Raw genomic sequence first — 14,505 nt, forward strand, 5'->3', positions numbered from 1 at the left:
CCTCATTCTTCGTTACTCTGCTTAATTGTCATGGTTGATTTTAATTAGTTAATGCAGATACTACAAAAGCTTTCAGTTCTCTCTTCTGCTGTATCGGTCGTTTACAGTGTCCTGGATTATTAATGTCCAGCACTTCCTGCGGGTAGGTTCCTTAAATAAAACATGCAACACTAGCTACATGTTGCTATAAGGTTTCATTGGTCGCATTACCTTTGTGTTGTAGGCTTTAATGGGAAAAGATGGCTTTTGAAACATTTCTAACCAAGGTAACCATGGACCATGTGCACTGAAAGAAGTCATGATCTACCATGATGGTAGATAGCCCTAGGGCCCAACGATCGGATCCTAACGATGCCTTAACGGGCGGTCGGATCGCGGGACCGCATCAACGAATAGATGCGGCCGCGATCCGACGGGATTTTCTGTCCCATCCGATCGAGATCTGGCCGACTTTCGGCCAGATCTCGATCGGTGAAGCCAGTCGGGGGGGCCCATACACGGGCCAATAAACTGCCGACACAGTCTGTCGGCAGCTTTTATCGGCCCATGTATGGCCACCTTTATATAACCAAAGTCTAGTCTTATAGTGTAAATTCCAGATGCTCCACATTGCTTATCACAGCTACCAATGGTGCGGGATTTCTAACAAGAAACCTCTAAAGGTACATACGTACGCTAATAAGAATTGGGGCTTGGAATTTATCTGCCTTATTGTCTTGTCCATCGGGGCTTGATTGTTAGCAGTGATACAAGAGGCATTAAGATGTTTTGTCAACCGATTATGCCTCAATCCTGCAAGGACTTGGGTGAGAAAACCACTGAAGATGACACTACCAACAAATACATGTTTCGCTAAGCCTCATTCATTCCAGGCTGTAGCTAAAACATGTAGCCTCCTTCTTGGATATTAGACGTATTAGAGGGCTACACTACCATTTTTTGAGTCCATCATTGTATATATCCTCATGTGACGGGTTTATCTAGTTAACATCCTAAATAAATAGCTAAATAAATGCTACTCCATGGCCCAACCACACAATTTTGATCACAGACCTCTGTTCATAACAAGAACCAGAATGACAAGCCAATGGCTGTTTACATGCAGTCCATTCATTGACAAGACATAGATGCCTCTTACTGCACTTGAAATATATATATATACACAGTATATAGTATTTTCAGCAATATGCTTCCATTTATAAATAAACTCTCCATGTGTATATTTCTAATACTTGTGTAATGTAAAGGAAGGAATTGGACATACCCAAAATGCGGATTTGCATGATGGCTCCATGTAGACCAAAGAACATCCAAAGGGGCTGAGAGCAGTCCACACACACTTGCATGCCAGTGCTAGTACCATTGTGGCTCAGATGTAGTTCACCTTCTGCATTGATTACAAACCCTAAAATATCTCCACTGTGGAGGGGTACCAGTACTCTACACACAGCCCAGAACTCTTTCCGATCAACCAGTGACTCTGGATTATATGGAAGGTCACTAGGTCTCAGTGTGCTGGGGTCACAAGACGTCACTCCATAGGATAATGTTCCTGACCTTGAAGAATTGGATTTGTTGATTTTGACAAAGATTGTTTCATTGATTCTAAGGGGTCTGTTGGTGAATACCAAAGTTCTCTCTTCCCGAGCATGTTCCAGCCTTGCGACTGTTTGATCATCTAAAGTCTTGATATGGGCTCCTCGGAGCTGATGGAACCGGAGATCACTTTCCAACTGTGATGGGAGCAAGTTGGAATGCTGAGAGTTCAGAGAGTTTTGAGGAATAGGACACATCGTTGAAATGGTTTGATAGTTTTCTTCCTGCAAATTCAAGTCACACAAACTGACAGACAAGCGGGTGCCTTCAGTCTCTCTCCGTAGGGATGGCCTTGGGATAGAAGTGAATGATCGGGGCCGTGAGCAGTCTGGAGGGATGATTTCACTATCTGTGGATACAGTAAATACAGACACAATTTAGGACCAGGTTTACACAACTGAAGTTTTGTTCTTACTGTGCCTGCAAAACTGGAAGCATCATGACTGAAAAGTACCAGACCACGTGGCATGTGGTTCCTGATGTCTGATGCCAAAACTATAGATTCCCCTCTAAATATGTGATGACTTTTAACCCACGACTGAAAATGTCAAAAAATAAATGTTATTATGGTACAGGAATGTTGGTGAGACAAATTTAATAAGCACATAACTGGGTAACAGAAGACGATTATCCCTGCAGGACAGGAAAGCTGGGATGTCTAACTATGGCAGAAGACGGCTTCAGAGTGGATATTCCTGATACACAGTAATAACAAATGTTACACAACAGAATATTGACCCAAAGGGTTCCATGCTAGGGGCCTAGAGCAAGTGCACTGAATCTAAATCAAGGCCCTGAATTTATTATTTTTCTGCAGCAGCAGATCGACAGTGATGAGCCTTTTTAGCGAAACAGTTCCTAGAAATATTGAATTTCTCAAATGAGCTTCACCCCCTGGAGAGTTTGTACCATTGTATATAAAAGTAGAAATTAAATATGACGGCATGAGGAGTGCTGGTATTAGCTGAAGGCAGTGGCGTAAGCATTACAGTCATATAATCAGCATTGTTTATATTCAAAAAATACAATGAGATTATATAACTGAGACATGTCCGAAGCACTCTTCATTTCTCTGAACCCGTCACTGATGTTAGTGATTCAATTGCAAAGTGGGTGCTACTCATTGAATTATTGCACACAGTGGATCCACTGAACCACAGAGCTTACTAACTCATTCTCTTCTCTAAGGCTCTGGGAGTGAAACTTTGCTTATGAGTTGGAATCAAACCCTCAGGTCCACGAACCCCCAATGCTGCTGAAACCACCGAGTAATTTCCTATCCTGGTTTCCATAACCTTGAAATAACTGGATCATAACCAGCCAAGCATCATAAGCAAAACAATAACTAATATAAAACTTTTCTCTGTTATCATGTCTCATACAGAACTTAATCAATTAATATATTGACATAGGAACCTTATTTGTTGGCAAACAAATTAATATATATTAGCTGGGAGTGGCCATGATTGCTAAAACAAGGTAACAAAGGCTTATAAATCAATGACCTTTGTCTACAACTGAAATAATTACGATAAAGTCACTTTTTTCATGGATAACCCAAGCTTTGTAATTTGCATGAGCAGTTTGAACAGTTATTCTATTTGTACCTTTAAAGGTCAGCAGCATATATGGCAACCTTTCTAAGGTGAAGAATGGCCACGTTAGGACCTGTGGGCCATATTCCAGCATTCCTCACCATCGTTTGGGAAAGGGGGTATTGTGTTGTACTTCTAGTCCAAGTCATTATATGTGTCTATGAAGGATCAACGGACAGGACACACATTGCACAATACATTCTGATTTGGAGATATCCCAATGCCCATCTGAATAAAGATATTTAACAAATCTGGAGATTTCTGGAATCCGGCAGAGATTAAATCCCTTTTGCCCTTGAAGCTTTACATTAAAAGACAACTTGGAAGCATGTAAGCAGTTAGGCGCGATCCAGAGATAGAGGAACGCAGCATCAGTAGGCTCCTCCACCATGCCAAATGGCACTCTAAATTCTCCTTTGCATTGAGCTTCAGCAGCAGCTCATAGATGGAAAATCGAGTAATTTAGTGCTAGTTTATGTCACATTGTGTACATTATATGTGGTACCATAGTATACTCTCTGTGGTGTTTTGTTTATAATATGTTACATAAATTACTTGAGACAATATACTTTAATAGAAGAAGCAGAACTGGTCATACATTAATGGTGGGTGGTTACCCGAGTGTTCCTTTGATATTACTGTAAATATTGTATATTTGCTTTGTTATAAAGTACAGTAACAGATATAATAACTTGGCAATGGGAACTTAAACGAAGAGGCAGATCCTTAGAACCAGACAAGAAGCAGACAGTCAACTGCTGACTAGAATCTGCTTATGTGACACAGAAGGGCTTGTGGAGCAATGAAAAGAATAAAAAGTCCTTATCGTCTCATCTGAAGTCTTGCAGGGGAGCTCCATTGAATCAGTAAAAGTTGGATTCGTAAAAATCCACAAAAATCCACAAATGATGACCTGGATAAATATCAAACCAAGTCAGAGCGCTAATTTACATACTATTATTTGAACACAATTTACAATAATGGATCATTTGAGAAGAAGAGTCAAAGGGGTCACTACTTTCCTTGGCTGAAATATACATTATCTATATTTATTTAAAGAAGAATAAGGAAAAAATGGTCAGGTGGGTGATTGGAAGTACACTGCAAACACCATCTCTAGACCCACAGTGGCTCCTATAACTAAATCAGAAAGACCGTTCATAAAAATCCACATTTATACTGAAAGATATTCAAGAAGCATATCAAAACTAAGGTTGCTCCAGTTGGGTCATTCTAGCCAAATAAAGTTAATCTAATTGCCTTAGGTAAATTATGATCTGAGTCTAGCACAAAGACTAGTCATTTACAAGAAAAAATCAAGATATAATCCTTTATGCCATGTTAGCTACTGTATGTTGTCATTATATGGATTCAAATGCACAGTGAAGTGCAGCCAAGTCTTCTGGAGTGAGGGAAAAGGCCAGGTATAAATGAAGATCTGGTATATCCTAAATGACCACATGTTGGTCCACAATGGCCCATATTTCCCATATCTGGGGGTTGATTTAATGAATGTTGTCCCATGCTATCAAATAAGAGGTGGATGAGGTTATAGGTTTATCCCAGAATCAACCCTGACTGTCAAATGTTGATGTTCTTAATTGTCCAGTTTTTTTTAATCCAACACATCATGCAATGGTTGGCCAGTTGGGCCCTTGTTAATATTTTATTCAAATTTGTTAGTAGAAGTGGTATTTCCTTCAGAATTGCTACAATGGAGATGAAAGAATCAATGAAAATAAAATGAAGGAAATACCTCATGTGGGCAAAACTGTCACTTGTAGGCCATAACCTTCTCCTCTTGTTTTACAGTCCATATTATCTCTCCCACATTCCATTCGATGTCTCTCCATCCCTGCACTCATCCACACTTTCTCTGAGCCACAAAGCAGCTAAATATATGGTAGTACTTTGTTTGGCACGTAAGGCCTAGGACATCCCGACTAGTTTATCCAACGGAGAGCTGCAGTGCTTAGAAAAACATTTGGTTTTACAAGTTGCAAAGATTATTTATTAGGTGGGGATAAAATTAGACTCCTTGACTGCTGGTCGTAAAACCAACTTGCACTTTTAAAACTGCCTTTTGAGCTTCCATAATTAACAGCTGCAGGACTAAGCTAAAATAACTCTGCAAAGCAAGAGTGGCAACACTGGCATAAATATACACTGCCAGTAACCTACAGGGTTTCTCAAACAGTCAGGGTCGACCAGAAACGAAATACTCTAGGATTTGTTTATCAAGGGTTCCCTTTTGTAATTTTTAAAAGGGGATGTACAAAGTAAAGTTTGCAAACTCTCCCTTTTGTATCTTCTAGCTATGCAAAGTAGGAATTGTATCTTCATTACGTGTAAGAGAATTAATGACCCCATACCTTTTAACTCCCCTCAATTTTTTGGGAAGTTATTCAGTTTTGGATGCTCTAAGGTTAGCAATCGTGTCACTATAAGGTATTTCCCCAGTTTTTCCAAATTTCACTTCTTAGTTAAAGGGATTAGTTAAAAAATTTCAAAACGCATCAGTTAATAGTGCTGCTCCAGCAGAATTCTGCACTGAAATCCATTTCTCAAAAGAGCAAACAGATTTTTTTATATTAAATTTTTAAATCTCACATGGGGCTAGACATTTTGTCAATTTCCCAGCTGCCCCTGGTCATGTGACTTGTGCCTGCACTTTAGAAGAGAAATGCTTTCTGGCAGGCTGCTGTTTTTCCTTCTCAATGTAACTGAATGTGTCTCAGTGGGACATGAGTTTTTAATATTGAGTGTTGTTCTTAGATCTACCAGGCAGCTGTTATCTTGTGTTAGGGAGCTGCTATCTGGTTACCTTCCCATTGTTCTTTTGTTTGGCTGCTGGGGGGAAAGGGAGGGGTGATATCACTCCAACTTGCAGTACAGCAGTAAAGAGTGATTGAAGTTTATCAGAGCACAAGTCACATGACTTGGGGCAGCTGGGAAATTGACAATATGTCTAGCCCCATGTCAGATTTCAAAATTGAATATAAAAACATCTGTTTGCTCTTTTGAGAAATGGATTTCAGTGCAGAATTCTGCTGGAGCAGCACTATTAACTGATGCGTTTTGAAATTTTTTAACTAATCCCTTTAACTAAGAAGTGAAATTTGGAAAAACTTTTCCCATGACAGTATCGCTTTAAGTGTGAACATGTTCAGTGAGCATTTGGTTACAGTGGAAGGGCCTGCGTGAATGTATAATGATGTCATTTGGGGTTCCCATGAGGCCACACCAAACCCTGGTGAAGGTCCATTGATGTCTCTGTGCCCACCAAGGCCAGATTACCTGTTAAGTGAACACAGATAGTGCCAAGGGCCCTGGTGTAGAAATGGAGGCCCTGGGAGCATAGGTACTACTCAAAAAATGGACCGCAGGAACAAAAGCCCTGAGACCCTGACAGTCACCAGTGCTTGTGCAGTTAGGAACTTTAAAGCAGTCCAGGTACGGGATCCATTCTCTAAAAACCCATTATCCAGAAAGCTCCAAATTATAGAAAGGATGTCTCCCATAGACTCCATGGTCATGGTTTATTTATTTTAAAATCATAAATAAAGAGATATAAAAAAAAACATAAATAAGGAGATATAAAAATGATTTCCTTTTCATCTGCAAATATAAAACAGTACCTTGTCCTTGATCCAAACTAAGATATAAATAATCCTTATTAGAACCAAAACCAGCCTATTGGGTTTAATTTGATATGATATTTTAGTAGAGTCGAGGTATGAAGATCCGAATTACCGAAAGATCTGTTATCTGAAAAACCCCAGGTCCATAGTATTCTGGATAACAGGTCCCATACCTGTATGTCCAGTCCTGCACCCACCTCGCCAGTGACTGAAAAACTTTCTAAAACACTCAATTGGAGTCTCTTAGACTGCACTGTCTTAGCTTGGGCTTGGGTTGTGTGTGATGCATTATTGTGCATTTATCAGTTGCAGGAAAGGCTAGGGATGAAAGTGAGATTATTGGATGCTTTGGGTTTGTGTGTGTGTGAAACTGGAATAGAGATGGAAAATGTTGTTTGGTGGCACCCCCATGCATAGCTTTTTTCAACCCTTTTTGCAACCTGGCAAACTAAGGGCCACAAAGAGCTTCCCTGCCTGGGGCCCCATTTAGTCTTAATCCAGATCTGATGCCCCCTTGATTGCCACATTCCATTGTAATGGGAACATAAACACAGAAGGACTCCTATGGAAGGGTGCTAAGGAGGTTGTCACCAGCCTATGGCTGCAATGGTAAGGGCAATACAAAGATATATATACTTACAGCTCAATGTTTTCTTGGATATATCAAAATAAAGGTAAAATGTTAATACATATATAAATATGCCCCCGGTCCCATGTATATCCATCAGAATGCTGTACTTTAGTGGGGACTCCTCCATTTTTTTGAAATTCATCTTGTTCACCAAACCCAACAACCCCTGTAATTTGGGTTTAATGTTAGGGGCCGATTCACTAAATTCGAGTGAAGGATTCGAAGTAAAAAAAACTTCGCATTTCGAAGTATTTTTTGGGCTACTTCGAACATCGAATGGGCTACTTCGACCTACGACTTCGAATCGAAGGATTCGAATTTAAAATCGTTCGACTATTCGGCCATTCGATAGTCGAAGTACTGTCTCTTTAAAAAAAACTTCGACCCCCTAGTTCGGCAGCTAAAAGCTACCGAACTCAATGTTAGCCTATGGGGAAGGTCCCCATAGGCTTTCCTAAGTTTTTTTGATCGAAGGATATCTCTTCGATCGTTGGATTAAAATCCTTCGATCGTACGATCGCAGTATTTGCGCTAAATCCTTCGACTTCGATATTCGAAGTCAAAGGATTTCAATTCCTAGTCGAATATCAAGTGTTAATTAACCCTCGATATTCGACCCTAAGTGAATCAGCCCCCTAATGTTCATTATTTCAGAGGAAAAAAAGGCTATTTCCTATAAAGAAATGTTCTCCACTTGTTTGGATGACTGCTATAACATAAGGAAGTTTTTATAAGTTGTAAGAGCTGTACGCTGCATCCATGTTCTATTTATAATGTCACTATCCCTTAAAAATATAAAGAGCAGCAGTTAATGGCATGGTACACACAGAGCCACGGAACTATTTTATGAGGCAGCCTTTCTATTCTTATCCATGAAATGTCAGGGGTTGTGCTTTGATCCTTCATGAAGGATAGATCGGAGGGTAGATGTAGGATTTTCTCTACTCCCTGCACACTGGCATTTTGCACACAATGGTCTTTTATTGTATCTATGAACATTTAGCACTTGGGATATTTATGTTTCTTTGTCTATATGTGAGCAAGAAACCCGAGCATGCTCAATATAGACATTGGTTCTTGTACTTAATGCATTTTAGTAAGCTAAAACACACATAAGGTATGTGCAAATGCTATAAAATTTACATATTGATCTTTGGCATTTAAGTGGTTTCTAAGAGACAGGATCCAGGCTCATTTGTTGCTGTGAAACAGAATTAGGATGCGGTCACGTAGGCTATACCTAGATGTACGGTTACAATTTCATCCCAAGCTCTACATGTTCTATAATGGGGCTGGTAAGTCATTCACAGCCAGGAATGGTGCAACACCCTTTATTCTGGTGGTACAGAAAGGGAGAAAGGGTACCGTATATAAGCCCTGTTTGTTTATCTGGCATGCTGGATGGTCCCTTACTAAGCCTTTATTCCCTTGGGCTCCAAAAGTATCCACAGGGTCTGCTATGCTAGGTGCAAGTTGCATGTGTAGGTACAACAGGCAAAGTGACATTACCTCAAGGCAAGTACCATGCATGATTTAAGACTTTGTACTTAATTATGCTTTTTACTCCTTACTCCTTATCGAATTCTGCCATTTTCACTATTTGGTTGGCTGAACACTTTCATATTAACTCCAGAGCAATGATGGAGGTGGAACAAATAAGGGGGGGGGGGTTCTTAAGACCAATACAGGAGGTCCTAAATGTCACACGCGTATAGGATCGCAAGAGGTAAAAATGTTTGATGGTGGCCCTGATGATGCCTCGTTGTCAAAATTTGGTTGTCCAACCACATTCATATTGCCTCCAGAGCTATCATTGGGTGGTAGAAATAAGGGGAAGGTGGGTTATAACCAGGTCCGGACTGAGAATAAAAATAGGCCCTGGCATTTCAGGTACACAGAGGCCCAATCACCCCTCATAGAGGCCCAAACAGCCCCCACCAGCCCACTAAATACTGACTTTCTATGGGACCTTATAGCAGCCCCTCTGGCATTTGTCAGAACACACAGATTGCCAGTCTGGGCCTGGTTATAACCATTAATGAGGTTCTTAAGACCAATACTGCATTGTCAATATTTGGTTGGACAAACATTCTCAATTTGCCTCCAGAGGAACCACTGGGGTAGGTACAAATAAGGGGAAGGGGGTTATAATCATTACTGGGGTTCTTAAGACCAATACTGGAAGCCCTAAAAGTCATGGTTGTATAGGATCCCAAGAAGTATAAATGGATTTCTTATGGTGGCCCTGATTATGCCTCATTGTCAAAATGTTGTTGTCCAAACACATTCAGATTGCCTCCAGAACAAATCATTGGCTGGTAGAAATAATGGGAAGGTGGTTTATAACCATTAATGAGGCTTTTAAAACCAATACTGCAGGCCCTAAAAAGGTAAAAAGGGATTTGTGATTTGTGATGGTGGCCCGGATTACAGTATGTCTGATAACTCTTCTTGCAAGAAACCAGCAGATGGCACTTCCTTGTGTCTCAGGAGACATAACCTTTTGTCTCCATGCACTGATGGCCAACCTGTTTAGGTACAAACTACATAAACTAGATAGAAGTGCTCTGAAATAACGTTCCAAATAAACCTTTATCAATAAATATTGCACTTTATTGACATAAAAACACAATCAATTCCAACTGAGTAGGTAAGTGCTCACTTCTCAAGCACAATGCTATATTGAAATATTACACAAAGAGCAATTTATCCAAAATATTGGCATTAAGAGGTTTAAATACATTCATAAAACAGTTAAAACATTATCATCATGCTGTAGTTTTAATCAGCATGACGATATTTAAATTGGGATTGCTTACCCTTATAGAGCCTGGCCAGGATATTGTCTTTTTTATTTAACCATTGTGGGTTTAAAAACTTTCTGTGGAGTTTTATGAGGCTGCCTTTCTGGTAATGTGACTTTTGTGGGTTTTTTTTAAAACAACAGCATGATGATAATGTTTTAACTATTTTATGAATGTATTTAAACATTCTAATGTCAATATTTTGGATAAACTGCTCTTTGTGTAATATTTCAACATAGCATTGTCTTTGACACGTGAGCACTTTACTACTCAGTTGGAATTGATTGTGCTTTAATGTCAATAAAGTGCCATTTTTATTGATCAATTCATCTGTTCAGAAATGTATCTTACCTGCTATTTTGCACATATTTGATTTTCAACTTTTGAGAGCAGATTGGTGTGAGGTATTACCAGTTTTGGTACACCTGTGCTGCCCAACCTTTCCATGCAGCGGGTGGGTTATTTATTATAGTACACGTTCAAAGGATGGGTTATATTTTAAAAGTTTGAACAGACTGGAGGTAAACTTTACTTGGTGGTCCTGCAGCTGGTCGGGTACTTAAGAACCTTTATGACTTTTCGCTAGGGATGCACCGAATCCACTATTTTGGAATCGGCTGAACCCCCGAATCCTTAGCGAATACGACATATTTTTTTAGAACTTTTATGACTTTTCGGCATGTAGCTTGTAGCTTGTTTTATCAGTTCGCCAGGTCTAAGATGGTGAAGGAAACTCTGGCGAAAAATTCTGTAAAATTCGCACTTTAGTGAATTTGCAGAGAAACGATTGTTTGCCTGAGTGAAAATTCGCCTGGCGATAGGGAGCAAAACTACGCTAGCGACGGTCTCTTTCACTAGCGAATTGTCCTCTATGCCTGTTAGTAATTTGGCGATGTCCCTGCAGATGTTATTCCTGTGAATTTCGCTAGTGACGGCCACTTTATTAAATCTGCCCCATGGTGTCAATGCCACAATGCTCTGTGCATAAAACGTTTCCATATGAATACAGCAAGCTCTCTCCATCTCTCTGTCTTTACTGCTACATATTTTTCAATTCCAGCTTGCCTTGGAATAATGAATGCCCAGTTACTATACAATACAGCTCATTGGCCTAAGTAAGCACACTGCAAAGATCTAAGCAGCGATCTAAATCCACGACAAAGAGAAAGTCATTATATAAACATGTAAATATAAATAGGCTTCATCTGCTTCTCTTCTGATCAATGAAGACGAGGAAAGCAGCTGGCGTTAGGCATCACTATAGCAATATGTTGTATAATGAAAGCAATGATGGGGATAATGCTCAAACAGGGAGTTATCGGGCCAATCTGTTTCAAGCGCAGCTCAGCAGCTGTTCCTGCCTGTGTTTACTTCCTGTTCCTCATTGCCGGGCCCTTGTCACACAGCCCAGTGTTTGTACAATGAAATATTTAATTGCAGTTACTGATAAGCATTGCCTTTCCAAGGAGACCCTGAACGATTGCTAGCTAATGGTAAAACCTTTTCATCTGTTATTTCACATCTACACATATATCATATTTTCCATTTTAACTAAAGCAACGTTTTCTTAGAATCAATAGTTCCATTACACTTGTGCAAGCGCATACAATAGCAAACACACAACACTTTGGTTATGCACCCACCTTTCATCCAGTTACATTAGCTCTTAAAGGAGAACTAAAGCTTAACCAAAGAAGTAGCTAGAAATGTTGTACATTATGTTTTGTGCTCCTGTACAGCCCTTTAGCAGTAAAGATCTGTGACTCCAAAGATGCCCCAGTAGCTCCCCATCTTCTTTTCTGCTGATTCACTGCACATGCTCTGTGCTGCTGTCACTTACTGAGCTTAGGGATCCACTCACAATATATAGTACACATAGAATAGAAATTTCACAATATAAGGCTGATTAGTAATTAATATGGATAATTCCTACATGGCAGCACAGAAACCAGTGAACTAGCTAGCATTAAAATTTAATAATCAGCCCTGTAGCATCATCTTATATTACAGGCCAACCTCATTTTCTGCTGGATAATTAGTGACGACCCCTAAGCTTAGCTTCTCAACAGCTGCTCAGAGTCCACTGAGCATGTGAGTGTCACAGACACTTTCCAAGATGGTGACCCCCTGTAACAAGTTTGAAGTCCTGGATCATTGCTGCTATTGACAAGCTGAAACTTTAGGCTGGTGCAATAAATTCAGTATATAAAATATGGCATTTTTAGCATATTCAGTTTTCCGGTTTAGTTCTCCTTTAAAGGAGAAGGCAAGAATAAGGCAAGAAATGCTGTATTTTGTATACTAAACATAACACGAACTTACTGCACCACAAGCCTAATCAAACAAATGATTTATGCTTTTGAATTGGCCACAGGGAGTCACCATCTTGTAACTTTGTTAAACATCTTTGCAAGACCAAGACTGTGCACATGCTTAGTGTGGTCTGGGCTGCTTAGGGATCGTCATAAATGATCAGACAGGACAAGTCAAATAATATCTGCCAGTGGCCGATACAGCAAGACTGATTAATAAAAAGAGGCAGAAGTTTATGGAATACTCTCAGATTGGGATAAATGTTCAAGTATGAGTTAATTGTAGAACTCTAAAAAAAGTAAGTAAATAAGTTGCCTCTCTGGAAAGAATTGATGGAGGGCAATTGGTTCAGAAGAAAACCTAATATGATCAGTTATCTTTAGCCATTCAAGCAAAATGTCAGTTTAGCAAGATTAATCTGAAGACTCAATGAGATAAATTTTAATGTATTAAAGGAAGCTGATTGCAGCAATGATTTCTGCTATTTTCAAAGTGCTTTATTCTTTTATCCTTTAAGTTCTCATTTTGGAAATGCATCACAATTTTTTTATTTGCATTATTTGCCTGAAAGGGAGATTATTTTGCCACTATGCCAGCAACGTGTTTAGCGTTTTATGATTTCATCTAGATCAGCTTTAGATCTGTTTGGAGATTATCGGATGCCCTTCTGGATTTGCTCTGTAGGATGTGAACACTATAGGGGTCATTATATGAAAGGTATGGGGGCATTTTCTGAGCCCCTGGATGCCAGTGCTGCACAGATCCAGTACAGAGCTGTGGTACAAGATGTAACAGAGGTAGTTGGCCGGCCTCCTAAGCCAAATCAGAATGGCCTGGCCGTTAAAAATGATGGTTGATCCCAATGTTATTAATAGGGAAAAAAGATAAATATATAGGAAGGGTATTTTTCCAGAAAAGGGGGCAACCCTAGTTACATATAGAAAGAAATATAGGAAGAAAGAAAAGCTTTAAAGTGGACCTGTCACCCAGAAACAAAAAGCTGTATAATAGAAGTCCTTTTCAAATTAAATATGAAATCCAATTTCTATTTTTGTAATAAAGCATTCATAGCTGTTGTAAGCTAATTTAAAAATCTCAGCTGTCAATCAAATATTGTCTGCCCCTCCTCCATGCCTTAGGCATAGAGGCGGGGCAGACAATTACTTTCACTTTCCATTCAGCACTTCCTACATGTCACTGCTCTCCACACATTCCCCTGTTCTCTTCAACTTTTAATTGTGTAGCCAGGGCATGGGGATGGACATCAGGTCCCCCATTCTGGTGCACAAACAAGATTCTGAGATGATACAAGGCTTGTCTTAATAACAGTGTCCACAAAATGGCTCCTGTCTGCTTGCTATAATTATGAATTCCCAGACTGAAGGAAACAGGATTCAAATAATTTACATAACATAATTAAAGTTAATTTTGCTTGACTAATGTGAAAAATGGGCTTTTGAATATTTTTTTTGGTGACGGGTCCCCTATAAAGAAATATGCAAAGCTGAAAAATACAAAAAGCATAAAGCAAAAGGAAATACTTCTATCATACCTCCCAACTGTCCCTTTTTCGGAGGGACAGTCCCTCTTTTGACAGCTAAACCTGCAGTCCCTCATTTGTACTGGAAAGTCCCTGTTTTCTCTGCACTGAACAGCCAGAAAAAGAAACAAAGTTTGTAACTTAATTGGCTTTTAGAGCCCAGAACAGCTTACGGGTGCAAATAAGATACTTTGTAAAAATTTTGAGACACAAAAAAACTGTTTAGATAAGGAGGATTATTCAAACTTTCATAACCTGCCAAATTTTGTAAAATGAACATGGAAATTAAAGGGTGTGGCCACATAAAGGGGCGTGGTCACAAAAATCACTGCAATAAATGTGAAAAAAAAACTTGTCCCTCTTTTTACTTCCAAAATGTTGGGAG

At 39.5% G+C, this 14,505-nt stretch overlaps 1 protein-coding gene across 2 annotated transcripts in view; it reads right to left on the reverse strand.

The window, feature by feature from the left end:
- neurl1.S (neuralized E3 ubiquitin protein ligase 1 S homeolog) overlaps window positions 1-14,505 on the reverse strand; it is a 142,438-nt gene that overhangs the window by 9,774 nt on the left and 118,159 nt on the right. For both annotated transcript variants that reach the window (XM_041570942.1, XM_018227429.2), the window contains exon 4: window positions 1,265-1,945. In XM_041570942.1, the coding sequence (XP_041426876.1) occupies window positions 1,265-1,945 (681 nt within the window). The remainder of the gene's footprint in view (window positions 1-1,264; window positions 1,946-14,505) is intronic.

This window comes from Xenopus laevis, chromosome 7S (assembly GCF_017654675.1).
Source record: "Xenopus laevis strain J_2021 chromosome 7S, Xenopus_laevis_v10.1, whole genome shotgun sequence".
NCBI lineage: Eukaryota > Metazoa > Chordata > Amphibia > Anura > Pipidae > Xenopus > Xenopus laevis.